The sequence below is a fragment of the Seriola aureovittata genome, chromosome 11 (assembly GCF_021018895.1).
Source record: "Seriola aureovittata isolate HTS-2021-v1 ecotype China chromosome 11, ASM2101889v1, whole genome shotgun sequence".
Lineage (NCBI taxonomy): Eukaryota > Metazoa > Chordata > Actinopteri > Carangiformes > Carangidae > Seriola > Seriola aureovittata.
The window spans coordinates 11,241,439-11,255,855 of NC_079374.1; the positions used below are offsets into that span (position 1 = coordinate 11,241,439).

At 41.4% G+C, this 14,417-nt stretch overlaps 1 protein-coding gene across 4 annotated transcripts in view; it reads right to left on the bottom strand.

The window, feature by feature from the left end:
- Positions 1-10,909: 10,909 nt before the first annotated feature.
- myo16 (myosin XVI) overlaps positions 10,910-14,417 on the bottom strand; it is a 96,574-nt gene continuing 93,066 nt past the window's right edge. For 3 of the 4 annotated variants that reach the window (XM_056389431.1, XM_056389430.1, XM_056389429.1), the window contains exon 35: positions 10,910-14,347. In XM_056389431.1, the coding sequence (XP_056245406.1) occupies positions 14,177-14,347 (171 nt within the window). In that variant the 3' untranslated portion in view covers positions 10,910-14,176. The remainder of the gene's footprint in view (positions 14,348-14,417) is intronic. The other variant, XR_008829033.1, reaches the window with a different exon arrangement.

Here is a 14,417-nt window from a genome sequence, read left to right on the forward strand (position 1 = left end):
CCACACACACACACACACACACACACTTACAGCACATTTGGTTACAATAAGCTAAATCTCTTAATGGTGACAACAAGAGAGTATGAAGTGTAGATTAAAAACGTGAAGGCAAATAAATGCTCTGTCTGTCTTTCTCTGAGTCTGTCGTGTTCACTTGCTCCTCGTCTGTCTCACTCTGCTTCTTGTCTTCCCTGTAGTGGTCTTGATGTTGAAATCCACACCTGGACAGGCACCAGGCATGTCTGCAGACACCTGCGTCAGACCGGCTGAGAAAAACAAGACTGAACAGCAAAGAACAAATCCCACCCCTTCATCCCTTGACTCCCACTCCGTGCCTCCCTCACTGTTTGCCTGTGTTTCTCTACCCCCCACCCTTTTACTCTCTGTGGGTCTGAATGGGTCGTGTGACTTCCTTCCTGTTGTTTTGACCCTGGGGTCACTCTGCCTCAGGGTCAGCTTATTAAACACAATCTGAAAATCTCAGTCTCTTTTGCCCTCTTGCTCTCTCTTAACCACACACACACACACACACGCACACACACATACACACACACACACTGGTGGGCCCCTGTTGAATCTGATTGAACTTTAGAGGAACTCAGTGACCAAGTTCTCCTCCTCTTTATGGTGCTCTGCGGCTGACCTTGCTGTCTGTGGAGGACGGCAGACGGGGGGGTGGGGTGGGTGCTTGCCTCTTGTTATGGCTAACTCAAAAATATACACACCCTGTTTTGGGTCCAAACACCCACTGTTGTGTAAAGACTACTATTAACATCAATCAGCCACACTACATATGTCACATTATCACAGACAGCATCATGAATGTCCTGCATGTTACTCTGAATTCCACATAGCTCTTTGTCACATTAGTTGGCAAACATTATTTATAGCTTCAAATGAATAAAAGGTTTTGAGGTTGGTATGATCAATACAATCCAAGGTCATCAGAATGGAAAGTGCCCCCCCTCACCCCCCAAAAGAATCCCACTGGATTTTAACATGAGATCCCCTGAATTATCAGAGGTCCTGCTATCTTACATTTTCCCACAGCAGCAGGCTTCGGTTCCTATCTAAACACCATTCATACACTTTGCCAATTCAGAACGAGCGTCAGAGGGCCCACAGTGGATCCAGTGTGTTGTCATGGTTACAGATAAGACTGCGTGTTATCACGCTCTTCAGCTATGGAAAGCACATGACCATGAACTGTAGTACAATTGGTTCATACGTGTATTTGCGCGTGTGTTTGAGTACAGGGATTCGTCTGTGTGTGTATGTGAATACGCATAGATGAGAAACGTCACTGGCTGTATGAGCAGAATCCTTGAAGAGGGAAAAAAAATCATTCAATGAGAATTACACTTCCTGAACTTCATCACTAGCTCATCTCCACCTCTGTAAAGTAATCTGTCAGTCTGTATGAAAAACATCTCTTCACTTATCAAAAATGTTCCTGTCAGGAAAGGTCTGGTATTTGCTCAGAGGGAGGAACACTCTGTCTTGCTCCATCTTTAATCTTTCTGCGTATGTGTGTGTGTGCACGGCAAATGCCTCACTCCATGTACCTCAGCTGACTGAGAGGAAGGGCTGCTCTCCACGCTGCTTTGACAGCTCTGGAGAACGCAGGGTGCTAAGCAGTCCAAATTAAACCCACTTTGGCTGCATAACGTTCTGTTCCCGACCTGGGTACGATGAGCCCCCCTGGCACAGTGTCAAACATAAGTTTGAGAGCTTCTCAGCACCTTATCCAAGTAGAGCAAGGTGACCTACTAGTGTCATGTCAGCCATTTCTGCAACAAGACGAGTTGAGAGTACTACTTTCTCTCTATGAATGGTAAGGGTGTGTGTTACCACTCATGTGGATGATCAAGATGCAGATGATAAAGAATCAAACAGTAGATAAGGTCTTTTCAGAAGTGAATATCCCTGGTGACTTCATAAATCATAAAGGCAATAATAACAGCTTTATGCACACATGACAGGACATTGATGGTTAAGCCAAGAGACAGCTGACTTAAGTTACAGTCCACTGCAACATGACAACGACAGACCTAATAATAAAATATGTCTTTATATGTTCTCTTTCACCATAGACTACAACCTGTCTCTAACCATGGCAAGGCAATGGAAAACAACACAATGCACTGTTTATTTTAGAGGACATGTTGGGCTTCTCAAAAACAGGAACAGCATAAAAAGTTAAAATGTGACCGTGCCTGTTCCACAGTTTAGTTTCTGTAACTGCCATGATCTCTACACTTCTCTTTTGTGGTCCTTGTAAACATTAACCAATAACATGACGGTACCGTCCTTACTGCTCGACCTCGTTCTTGTCCTCACCTCCATGGCAAAACACAGAAACAGGTTAGTCATAATAGGCCTTGATTGAGCCCTTGTACACCTTAAGTTTGATTCACAGAGATCCTCTTTGATAAGCTGTTTTGTCAGTGTCTGGCTTGCAACATATAGAAATAAAGATACACTTGTGCTTATTGGCAATGCAAGTGAGCATGCACACAACTGCCAACTGTGGTGTTTAAGAATGAGTTTACTGTGTCTTTCTGAGGTTTTTCACACATAAGTGGGAGTCTCAGGGCTGCAAATACTGAATATTTCAAATAAACAGGAGGCAAACATCTCAAAGGTTATAAAATCATTGCACATTCACTGTAGATCTGAAATGTGTTTTCAAATTTTCATTCCACTCCCAACCACCCATCTCCTGTCCCAATACCAGATGGGTTGCAATCTCCATGTGGAGAGCCAGTGCTGAAAAGTGCAACAGTTAAAACTCAAGCACATTCGCATGAATGCTCAGCACCACTTGATCTCTCCATCTTTGTGTTGGATTTTATTATAATTGTTATATGCAGATAATACAGCAAATCCAACACAAAGTATTTAATCCTGAGGCTTTTTTCTCCATACCAATACACTAAAGAGCAGGCATCTCAGTGTGATAGAAATCAGATGAGGCTTGCGCACAGCTTGTGTGTATGTATGAGTGTGTCTCTGCATGTGTGTTAAGCAAAGACACATTATACATGCACACACCAAAAAGTTGTGCTACACCCGCTGTATACTAATACACAGATCTAGTAGGGATGTGCTGATTAGGATTACACCACTCTGATAGGATGAGGAGATGAAAGCCATCAACTTGAAGTGGAATGGTGCCAGTGCACAAATACGCCTCACGTGCAAAGAGAGCGAATGGATGGAGGATGACTAAATCGAAAAAACCCCAAACAAAACAGGACATTTAATTGCACGCCTGCCATTCTGTATTGTATGCAAATATTGTACCAATACTGCCAGTGTGTTGAGGGGAGTCATGGACTGCAATGTGTAAATGTGGATGTGCATATTTGCCAGTGTTAGCATGTTTAAGGGAAAGGGTTTAGTTTTTTCTCTTTTCTGCACTTTGTATGAAGTTGACTGAGAAACTATTAATGTTATTGTTTTTGAAAGCATCCTCACTTTAAGTACCTAAAACCTCTGCACAGTACTGTACATACATATTCAAGCAGTATATATATATATATATATATATATATATATATATATATCCATGCACACATACACACATAAACGTATCTCCCACTTTCACACACAACCAGAATACTGATTTGTGTGATATGTGGGTGTGTGCATGTGTCTTTGTGTGCATGTCAGGCCTTAATCCTTAATTTTCTTGACAAACAATAAATGCAGATGGCCTATAGATGATTCAAAGGTAAATTAGAATAAAAAAAAAAGCCATAAAGAGGAGCCAACCATGCTAATTAAATTAGTTATACCTCTTTAAGTAGGGCAATTATAAGATTTAATTAGCTGGTGAATGGTTGATTGGATAGTTAACTAACACTTGATTAAAAAGTGCTACAGTACTATCTGGTGCTGATTGTCATTTTCAATTGGGAGAGGGTAGGCGTGAGGGGAGCTCAGATCATTTAAAATAAAACATATCTATAAATGTGGGATAAAAAGATGGTAGGGTGTTTTCTTTACATTTCTCATTGTGTCTCCCCCCAGATGTTAAGTGTATAAATGGTCTGGGGTTTTCTCTAATCTTTCATTTTACTGCTGACAGCAGAGACAAATGAAGGAAGAAGGGTTGGCCACCGCACAAAGGCGGGGCTCGCGGGACAAAGCAGAGAAACATCTGACATTTTCCCTCTTGACCAGGCTGCATTGCTTCGTGAGCATTTTGCATGAACCTGAGATTTTACAGCAGAAACAGCTCAGTTCTGAATTCACGAGATGCATGATTAATCTCACCTTCAAAAGGTGCATACCCAAGGAGTGGATGGGTATTTTCATGAGCCCCTACTGAGTGCAAGTGCAAAGCGGAAAGGCGTGAGGAATTTCCTTCTGTAACGCTCAGAGTGCCATATGTTTGCTTGTGGGTTGTTAATGTAAATATGACATACAGCAAAGACAAGTCCTTGGAGAGAAAACCCAGGGGGAGAAAAGCAGCATTGCAGCACAGTGGTTACGCTGCACTGACAGGGCCTCCCGTTGCCATGGAAACGATACAGAGGTTATTGACATAATTTCAGAGAGTTCCCAGGAATCCTACCTTTGTATTATTTTGTCAATTTCCTTGCCTCAGTGGTAGAGAAACTGGCACCCTTTTAATACTACACATATAACATAACATGGGAGCAGATATTTGTTTGAGAGCAGGTCTATTTTATCCTTTTTCATTTTTTCCTAATATATTTGAGACATCTGCACTACACAAGTCAGTGTCTGTTGCCACATTACAGACACAATTACATCTAATTGTTCCCCCATGAGCCCCTCTGGTGACCTCACCTGACAGACTTGTTTGTATGTGTACGTACCTGAATCTCTATAAACGAAAAATGTGTGTCTCTATCCATCTTACCTCGTCAGCAGCATAGAGCTTTGTTAATTGCCATGTTAATTAGCTCTATCATCAAAGACAGCATCAGTGTCTGCTGATCTGCTATGTAAAAGGGGAATGGAAACAGTAATTTTAGTGGCTGCCATCTCGATTCAGGGAGGGAGGAGCAGACAGGATTCATCTTCTGTTACTGATCTGCCATTGATTTATCACTTTGTTTTGCTTTTCTAAAAGCATGTGGGCATGGGATGATTGGGATTTTGCATCAAGACACAGATAGCAGGAAAGTTTACTGGATACTCATGTAGTTTAGACTGGGGAAAGAAATTAGATGGCAGGTATGTTGGGAGTGTGTGTTTGTGTTGAACTATTGACACAATATTTACCTCACCATGGGGGCTAATGAGAAGTGTTTGTGGATAGTTTTGACCTTAGTCAGAGTAGAAAGTAAAAAAAAATGTTTTTATTACCTTTGGCTATCATGAAGCTTAAAATACCCAACAGTATTTCAAATATTTATACTTGAAACACCTAAAAAATGAGTTATTCCATTTTGAAAAGGGATCATTCCTCAGAGCACTTTATCTTCTGAGACTTAGTGAAAAGGCTTTTCCCTTTAATGCAAGACTTTGGATTGAGCAATCGCTACTTTTTACTTAAAGCTGCATTAATTGATTTTTTTGTTGGTTTTGGGTCTTAAAACCTCAAGTTTTGTGAAAAAAAGGTACATGTTGTCAAGGTTGCTAGGAAACAGGAGCCACGCTTTGCGATGCAACAGTAAGGGCAGGCCCGGATGGTGACGTAAAGTGAAAGTCCTCCGTAGACCACACCATCTCATTCTGGTTCGGCCTTCGCGGTCTACGACAGCAACGAAGGACCACACCTCCGTGGGCCGCGTCCTCCAAACGATGTGGCCCCTGAATTGGGACACAGGTATAGTCTTGATCCACTGAGGATCTACTGTTTTTATATTAATAAGTGCAGCTTTAAAAACTTTTGCTTTTTTTTTGCTGCGAGTAGTGTTGCATTGTGTTTGTGTCTTATCTAATGTTTCAAAGGCTGATCTGGTGTGATGGATGTGTCTGGAAGGGTAGACCTCAAACTCGTTAATTGAAAATTGAGACAGTGTTGAGATGATGTTATTGATTTTCACACTCAGAGAGCAGTACTCGAAAGCCTGTGCCATTGTGAGAGATGGGTGAAGAGGTGAAAAGGAAACAACAGCGGGGGTCAAAGCAGGACAGTGAAAACCGAATGGTGGAGGAGGAGGAGCAGAGAGGGCAATTGGAGGAGTAAAAGGGATCACGAGGTTAGAGTAGGTAGTAAAGTAGGGTTGAAAGATGGACATTATGGGCCTTTAAATGCTCGGAAAAGAACTGCCATCCTTCATGCATGTTACAAGTATAAGCTTAAACCTATGGCTAACATAAAGCTGGTGAGGGCTCATAGCTCAGGGAACAACCTTTCTAACCTATGCCTTTTCCTCACAACATCGATCAGGCTGGTGCATGTCAGTCCCCAGGCTGTTTATAAGTCAACATAAACCTACAAACCCTCAACCAGTGCTCAAGTAATCAATAGAGGTGGGAATCGTGTTTACTCCCGTGTTTCATGGCCTTTGAAATGTCTCAGATAGAGGAGCTCTTGCAGCTTTCATCTGCTTCCTCTCTCTGGCTTCTCTCTCAAACATATAGACACAAAGACAAACAGTACTGTATGTCAGTATGTCTCTGGTGAATGCGTAAAGGTGGTTTGTAAACCAGAACAAGGACATATGATCAATACCTTGCCTCATCCTTATCATTGTCCAAACCACATGCAGTAGTTCCTTCTTTCCAAACACCAATACACTCCCACCCTGTTGAGCAAGCATTCAGTGCTTCCTAGGAACAATAACAATCTGCTCTGCTCCAGCAAGCAATGATGCAAACATGTTATGCAAATAATGATTGGAAACATCAGTTTCTTTGTTTGTCAGAATGGCAGGGGTCCAGAGTACTGTAAATGGGACAACCAAAAAAAAAAAATCACTTGTTAAGACAGTGTTGCTTCTCATGAGCAAAAACAACCCATTAAAGTGACAAGTTTCAGCTTTGACTTGAGTACGTTCACATCAATATACAAAGAACTGTGTGGGGGATAAAACCCTTTTAACGCATGGGGGCCCAAATTGCAGGGGTTCAAAAGTTATTGGACACTTGCCTACAAAATGTTTCTTGGGCAGCTGTGCGTCGTTTCAATGCACAAAAGAGCTGACATGTTTCTATGTAGACTGAGGTGTAGATGTAGACCCAGCATGCACAATGAAACCAAAGCATCAATATGGAATCCAGTTGTCGTTAACTGTATTATTTACACCTGTGTTCTTCCATGACAATATGTATGTACATTGCAGCATAGTTGGTTAGCTTTAGTATTATCGTACAGTATTATGAGACTGTTATTTCCTAAAATATTCCTGTTTGGAAGCATCCATGTACAACCAAGATGCTTTATTGTTACATATAGTACCTGTTATATATGACTTTAGCAAGTGTTGCTGCCACTGTGAGTCCCCCCAGAACAAACACTGACAAAACAATCCACTCACAGACAATGTCCTTTAATGTGTCAACTGCTCATACACATTTTCAACATACATGTACAACTCTCTATTGTGTGACCAGACATTCTTAAGTCCAACAACAATGTTCAACAAACAACACCCAATGGGCTGGCGTGGATTTTTTTGTGTGTGTGTGTGTGTGTGTGTGTGTGTGTGTGTGTGTGTGTGTGTGTGTGTGTGTGTGTGTGTGTGTGTGTGTGTGTGTGTGTGGCGGTTATCTGAGGCTCAGCATGCTATTGCATTTAAAGGGAGAGTGTGATTAGTCAACAAGCATCACCTATGCTAATCAACACACCTGGCACTTAGAAGCCACCTCCATACCTCTCTCTCCTGCAAATGAATGGCAACCACACCCAACCACACAATTATGTTTAATATAAAAATATTTTAAAACTGTATGTTTCATTCTGATGGGGAGCTTTACTAAAATGCATATTGCTGTCCTCTTTGCTAAAACAAGCATGAAGAAAACTACCATGCTGTGCTGAAGAGATAATCTTTACAAGCTATCCGAGTAGTAACGCATAAGTCCTTTGTGTAACATAAGCTATAAGCTCACAAAATGTTATGCTGACTCTTGGCCTCAATACTTAGCTGGGCACGCTAACATTTACAGGTTACGTTAGCAGAAATAAATGCACATTTTCATCCATTCCTTACAAATTCGCTTATGTGTTTTGGGTTTTTACAATAGCTGTTCTTCGCTGCTGTTATACTGAAAGATATAACATCTCTATCATTTTCTTCAGCTTCTTTTATAGCTATCTTCTCGACCCTTAAAACACATCCTACTATTTATAGACACAGTCACACCTGGGTACAAACGGCTCCCTAAAGTAGCCCTGAGGGAGTGATGGAGACCAAAGAGAATCAGGAGAAACAGAGGTTATATGGCAAAGGTTACCACATTTAGTGCCCTAAATGGAAGACTGAGAGAAAGGGGCTGTGTGTTTGATTAAGGGCTTATTGGTGTAGCATCAGCGGGCAGTTTGGTCAAAATTACCTCTTGGCTATTTACTCCCTCTTGCTGTGTAATGGTGGACCTTTTCAACCTGGAATAAATGACAAAGTGGCCCCTGTGCCACTTCTAGTGGTGGGGATAAATGAAAAAACAGCCCTCCTGTGGGTGGGTGGGGTCATTTCTGTAGAGATGTCTATGTTCACAGTGAAATACCTGAGCAACAAAAATGGCTAAACATCTTCTTCTTCACCCTTTATTCAGTTAGCAAACCACAAAACTCTCCGTTCAGCTGACTAAACCATTATTTCATGATGGCAATGTCTGACAAAATCAACATAAATACAAGTTAATGACAACAGTTGTGCTGTATGACTGGCTGCATTGACTGTGATCACCTTTTCTGTCTTTTAACGCAGTTGAGTTCACTGTTTTAGTTTACATATTTTGCCCTTTCTGTTGTCAGACAACTGAACAAATATGAAATAGTTATTTAATCATGGCCTACATGCTGCGCTGCAATGATACAATCATTATGTACGTCATCTGACAAAGTAAACATGCATCCGGGTCAATGACAACAGCTCAGCTGTGTATTCAGCTGTATTGGCTTTTAAAATGAACAATCACAGAGAAGGTTAAAGTCAACTAAAGGTTGTCTCCTTAACTTTTCTGGCACACAGCCCTGACCCTCACTGGGCTGATTTATGTCATCATTTTTGAGAAGTTCTATTTACCTTGTACACACTGAGGCGTAGTGCACACGTACACGGATATTTATTAAGAATAGGGTTTGCCTCCTCCAGTCTTAAAAAAAAAATCTCTGTCGACATTAAAACACAAAACACACTGTCAAGCGCAATATAACTATAAAGCCATGTTGGCCAATCAGATGCCTGAAAAAAGGTACCACTAGTTCTAGTAGGCGAACAATGACGTTACAAGCCAAAAAATCCCTATCTACACAACACTGAAAACTGAGTTTCTGACAGTCTTCACCCTTACTAGAGTTTTGCAAAATGTCCATTGTTAGTGACCCAAAGCAGAGTTTACAGTGAACAAAAGGTTGAAACGCATAGAAGAAGAAGCTATGTTTCAAAAAAATACCTGTGTATGTGGGGACAGTGCCTGAGATGGCAAGTTCTGACTGCAGACTTCTAAAACAGCAAGAACATGCAAATAGAGAGGGAGAATGGTGGTCATTTAAATTCAGCTTCAACACCAAATACAGGTAAAATATCAAATTTTGTGAGATGTCTCAGAGTTAATGTGTGCAATGTTCTGACATTGTTACATGAGATTAACATAGGAAGTAGTTTGATGGGAAAGCGACTGAGAACCCCAAAGTAGTACAGTTAGCAGCCAATGTGCACAGCTTCCATGCCAAAATGATACATTTCATTCAGTCCTGTTACAGTAACCTGAAGACTTACTGTAACTAGTTTTCTTTACAGATGTGTATCTCTTTCTCTCTGTTTTTGATCTTGGAGCACTTACTATGCACACCTGGCAGTACATGAGTCAGCACCCTCTGGTAGAAACCATTTACTGTGACACACACTGACGCATAAACTTCAGTTGCAGACTCCCACACTGAGGTGAGGCCTTTCAGTAACGATTACTTTGGGAAAACATTCTTCGAAGTTACTACAGTGGATTATTTATGTGGAAAGGCGAGGTTAATTTGTTCCAGCTGACATACAGTGCTTGACAACAACTTGTACTTGTCTTGACCTGACTCTGAACAGAAACTACTGCAGGTAAGTAAATACCTGAAAGGGCAGCCTCTCACCCTGGGAAATGTCACTGCTCAGGCATTATATGGGGTTTTACAAAGATGTTAAACCTTTAAAAGGGTTGGCTCACCTAAAATACATCAAACCAAATTTTTCTCACCCACCCATGGCATCTACACGGATATTTTTGAGTTGTGTCTCCACCGAATTACATTGGGGGTAAATGCAATTTTGTGCTGACATTTAAAAATGAACAGGGACATCTCTTTCAGGAATACTGTTTGATCCAAAGACCTCACTATCAGTGGTTTTCAGTGGAACTACTTTCCATTAAACAAATAGTCCTCATAAAAACTTTAAGTACAATGAAGTATGTGCATCAACCAAAGTAACAGGGACGTCGTTTGAGTAAAGAGACATGGTGGTTGAGTTCTCTAAAGGTTCTTTTTCCTATTCTGTGAGAACTACTGTGTCCACTTCATGTTCATCAGCCTCTCACCTTCCTGCTGTTACACATTAAAGTCTATGACCAACTGTTGCTCATTTTGCTCTCTCGTTGGAAACTCACAAACACACCAAGTCCGTGGTGGAATGTAGTCTAGTACATCACTGTACATGTACTGTACTTACATTTTGAAGCATGTCTACTTTAGTTGTGTTTCCATTTTATACTACTTCATAAATCTGCGTGATTTACATAACTACTTTTTATTTACACTCACACAGAAAGACTGGCATTGACACAATTGTGCTTTATTGCTGTACAGGTACAGTACTTATAAAACATTGGGAACATAATAATTATGAAATATCACATACAATCTTTTTCTTTCCACAAACACATATGTATGCAGGTTAAAACATACTGTATGTCATGTACAAAAGAAAGATTACAATAAAAAAACAACACTATGAAAGGCAGTGAGATACCTCTGTTTAGGTGCTAAAATATTGTGTCTCTCTGGACAACTATACATGGACTGGGGACAATAGAATGGCCATTCTGCACTGGCTGTAGCACCAGAGAGCTGATCTCAGAGCAGAGGATTCCTGACTAACAAAGATGACTGGCAGTAATCTGGCTGCCAGAGTTTGGTATGCTCATGACAGAGGGAGCTAGGTCATAAGGGATTGCATACTATGGAGCTGATATGTGAAGGTGGATGTGGATAGATGACGAGTGTCTAGATGAGACGCAGGGGACAGTGCAATGATTCACAGTGCAGTGGGAAGCAGTTCTTCACATTAAAAAATCTTTTCAGCATGAGCACGTTATAGGGGGCCAGGTCCAACACGTGGTCATGCGACGTAAAAAGCAATGATACCAAACATATCATCTCATTTCGTGATGTCAGTAAACATGTTTATACACAAACCCATAATGCACATGACTAACCAGAACCCTGATCATAATGAAGGACAACACAGAGGCTATGAATTCTCTTTCTCTGTCATTGGCAAAGTTGACTAACTTGATCTTGGTTCATGTCTGTTTTGTTTGACCACAGGTGGAGTTAAATCCTTGGGTGGATCGCACCATGATGAAAATATCTGACGTACAGTAGTTCTGCAATGCACTACTACTCATGCAACCCCAATCACAGCAAACAAGGTGTGAATTATGTAGCAAATCAATACCTTATTGTCATTAACTTGCTTTAAAAAATGAAAAAAATGAACTGCATACATAACTTTTGAAGACAATAATTACATTAAGCAGTCAGGTACACTCTTTAGATACAGGCGCATGTTCCAGTAATAAGATACACAGGTTTATTGATGTGCACAGGCAGTGAAATAAAAATTTGCATTTATACATTCAGCCAGTCAGTCGAAAATGCAGGTCAGCTGATTTGCCATCTCTGTTGTGAATATCAGTGGTCTCCTCTTAATTCCTCTTGAATATTTGTGCACCTTCACGCATCGACAGCAGCTGAGATCGATCCTGTGATGGTGCTGCTAATTCGTAAGACTGAATCAATCAGACACATTGTGGGTGATCAGTGGGAATGAGAAATCAATTACAGCTATTGATACTTTGTGGCTCTAACAATTCAGACCGATCTTCAAAGATCAAACACCTTGTCGAGACACACCCAGCCCATTACAGAAGTCAACACGACACCACATAAACACTGTGCAATAAAACATCCATATACAATGAAGACATCTGCCTTGCATTAAAAGGAATATAACAATAGGATCAAGAGGGGGAAAACAAATAATATTAAATAGAGTATAAAGAATTTCATAGCCATAGACAATCATTCTGAAAAAAAGATATTCACATTTTAAAATAAACCTCTTCTCTTTACCTTAGTCATTGCATCTAACCCAAGACATTCTTAAATCTCAGTTTAACCATCACAGACAGTATTATCTCATCTTTCCTTGTCTTTCAGTTCAATCTCTGCTTTTCTGCCATAGTAAAAGCTACAACATACGCCACTTGTCACAATTTACATAGCGGTTACCATGGAAACACCCGTAGAGCCGGTTTGATCCATTAGGAAGTTGGCGGTGGGGGGACAGTTTGTGGGGGGTCAAATGAGGAAAGGAGATGAAGACGGGATACGGCAGGTAGTGGGCGTCTGTGAGGACTCGCCCTCAATGGAGGAATCTGTACAATAATCGAGTTCATCTGTGCGCGAGTTCCTGAGCTCTGCACAGTCTCCTGAACAACACCGAACACATAAAACTGTTCAGATGTTGATGAGACACAATGAGAGTTAAGTTGCTACCTTTTCAAGTGTAGACTGTTGTTTTTTATTTGTCCCCTCTTTTCAACATGTTCTGTTCATCTATTTAGAGACGGTCATCACTGAACCACAGTAACAGCTTTGATTTGGTCATTTATGTCAGTCTGTACATATTGGAGTATATGGGGATGACAGTATACATCAGTTTTTATTACTATACTTGTTAGTTTAGACATATATTTCACAAGTTGTGTCACTTTGGCACAGAGTTTCATGTTCACAACATGAACTATATACCTCACGGCTAAAGCTTTGTTATTTTAGCTTTACCTTTATGCCTTTAACCAAAGCAGGTTTTTTTTTGTTGGATCCCCTTCATATAGTAAAGGTGAGTACAGTAGTTTGCATTTTGGCCAGAGGGTTTTGTTCCTCAAAGGCTGGTGGTAACAATGGAGAAGAGAGAAGTGCACCTTGGGATATTACTGAGGTTACCCTGAACCCTGGTTGCACATGTTGCCAGGGCTGCAGTTGCACTTACAGCCCAAATGTGAGAGGCTAAGTGACAGCTGTGTACCTGAAAAAGGTCCCATGTCTAAGCCAGTACTCTGATGCTAAAAACTGGAGGTGTCCGAAGGCGTCGCTTGACTTGTAAACTTTAGAGAGGTCTGTGACTCAGGGGCTGCACACACCAGTGCTCACAGGAATACCACAGGACAGCATGTCAAGTATAATCAGCACCATGTTTTGGGGTGGAGCTCCTTTGTGTGCAGCAGTGCATCATGATAGGCTAGGATACAGACAAACTAAGAGGGCCATTTAATATCCAACTACCACGATAACACTGGTTCTTTGCTCTTTAATCCATCGATGGACATCATAAATTTTATCTCAGAAGACCTGAGGTGAATAATATTGCCATCTGCATTATTTTTCTGGCTGTTTGTTAGTAAAATATTTGATCATAACCCCCAGCTTCCCACGAACCTCTACTGTTTCTGTTTTCCATTAATTTTTCATGGATAACACTCGTCAACGTCACATAGTGATGCGCTTCTATCATATAGGTTGGGGCATCATCCTCCACAGTCAAGGTCAAAGGTGGAGGAGCAGGACCATCGGCCCAGGGACTCGGCTCATGCTTTGGGGCTTGGAGCTTCAGCCTAGTCCCTGGGTGTTGAGGTTACTTGGTCCACAAAAAAAGAAACAAAAAAAAAAAAACGTAAAGAGCATGTGCCAGTGTGGTTGAAGAGAAAGAGAGAGAGGAACTTCATAGCCAATACATGTGACTGCATCACACAGCCTCTGTCACGGAGAGGCCTTCCTGTTGGTCCAGAGCAGCGTGGGGGGCAGGGGTGGGGACTGAGATGGACGGTGCTTCCAGTCCCCCCGCCCCTCACACTGCACTCGCCGCCACCGCAGAAGCTCCCCCAGGGCGGTGCTCTCATCCCCGGTGGACAGACGTAACCGCTGGAACACCTGGAGGAGAGATGGAGAAAGAGAGGACAGGAAACAGCATGAGCATGTTTACACCTGAACCATGCACTGA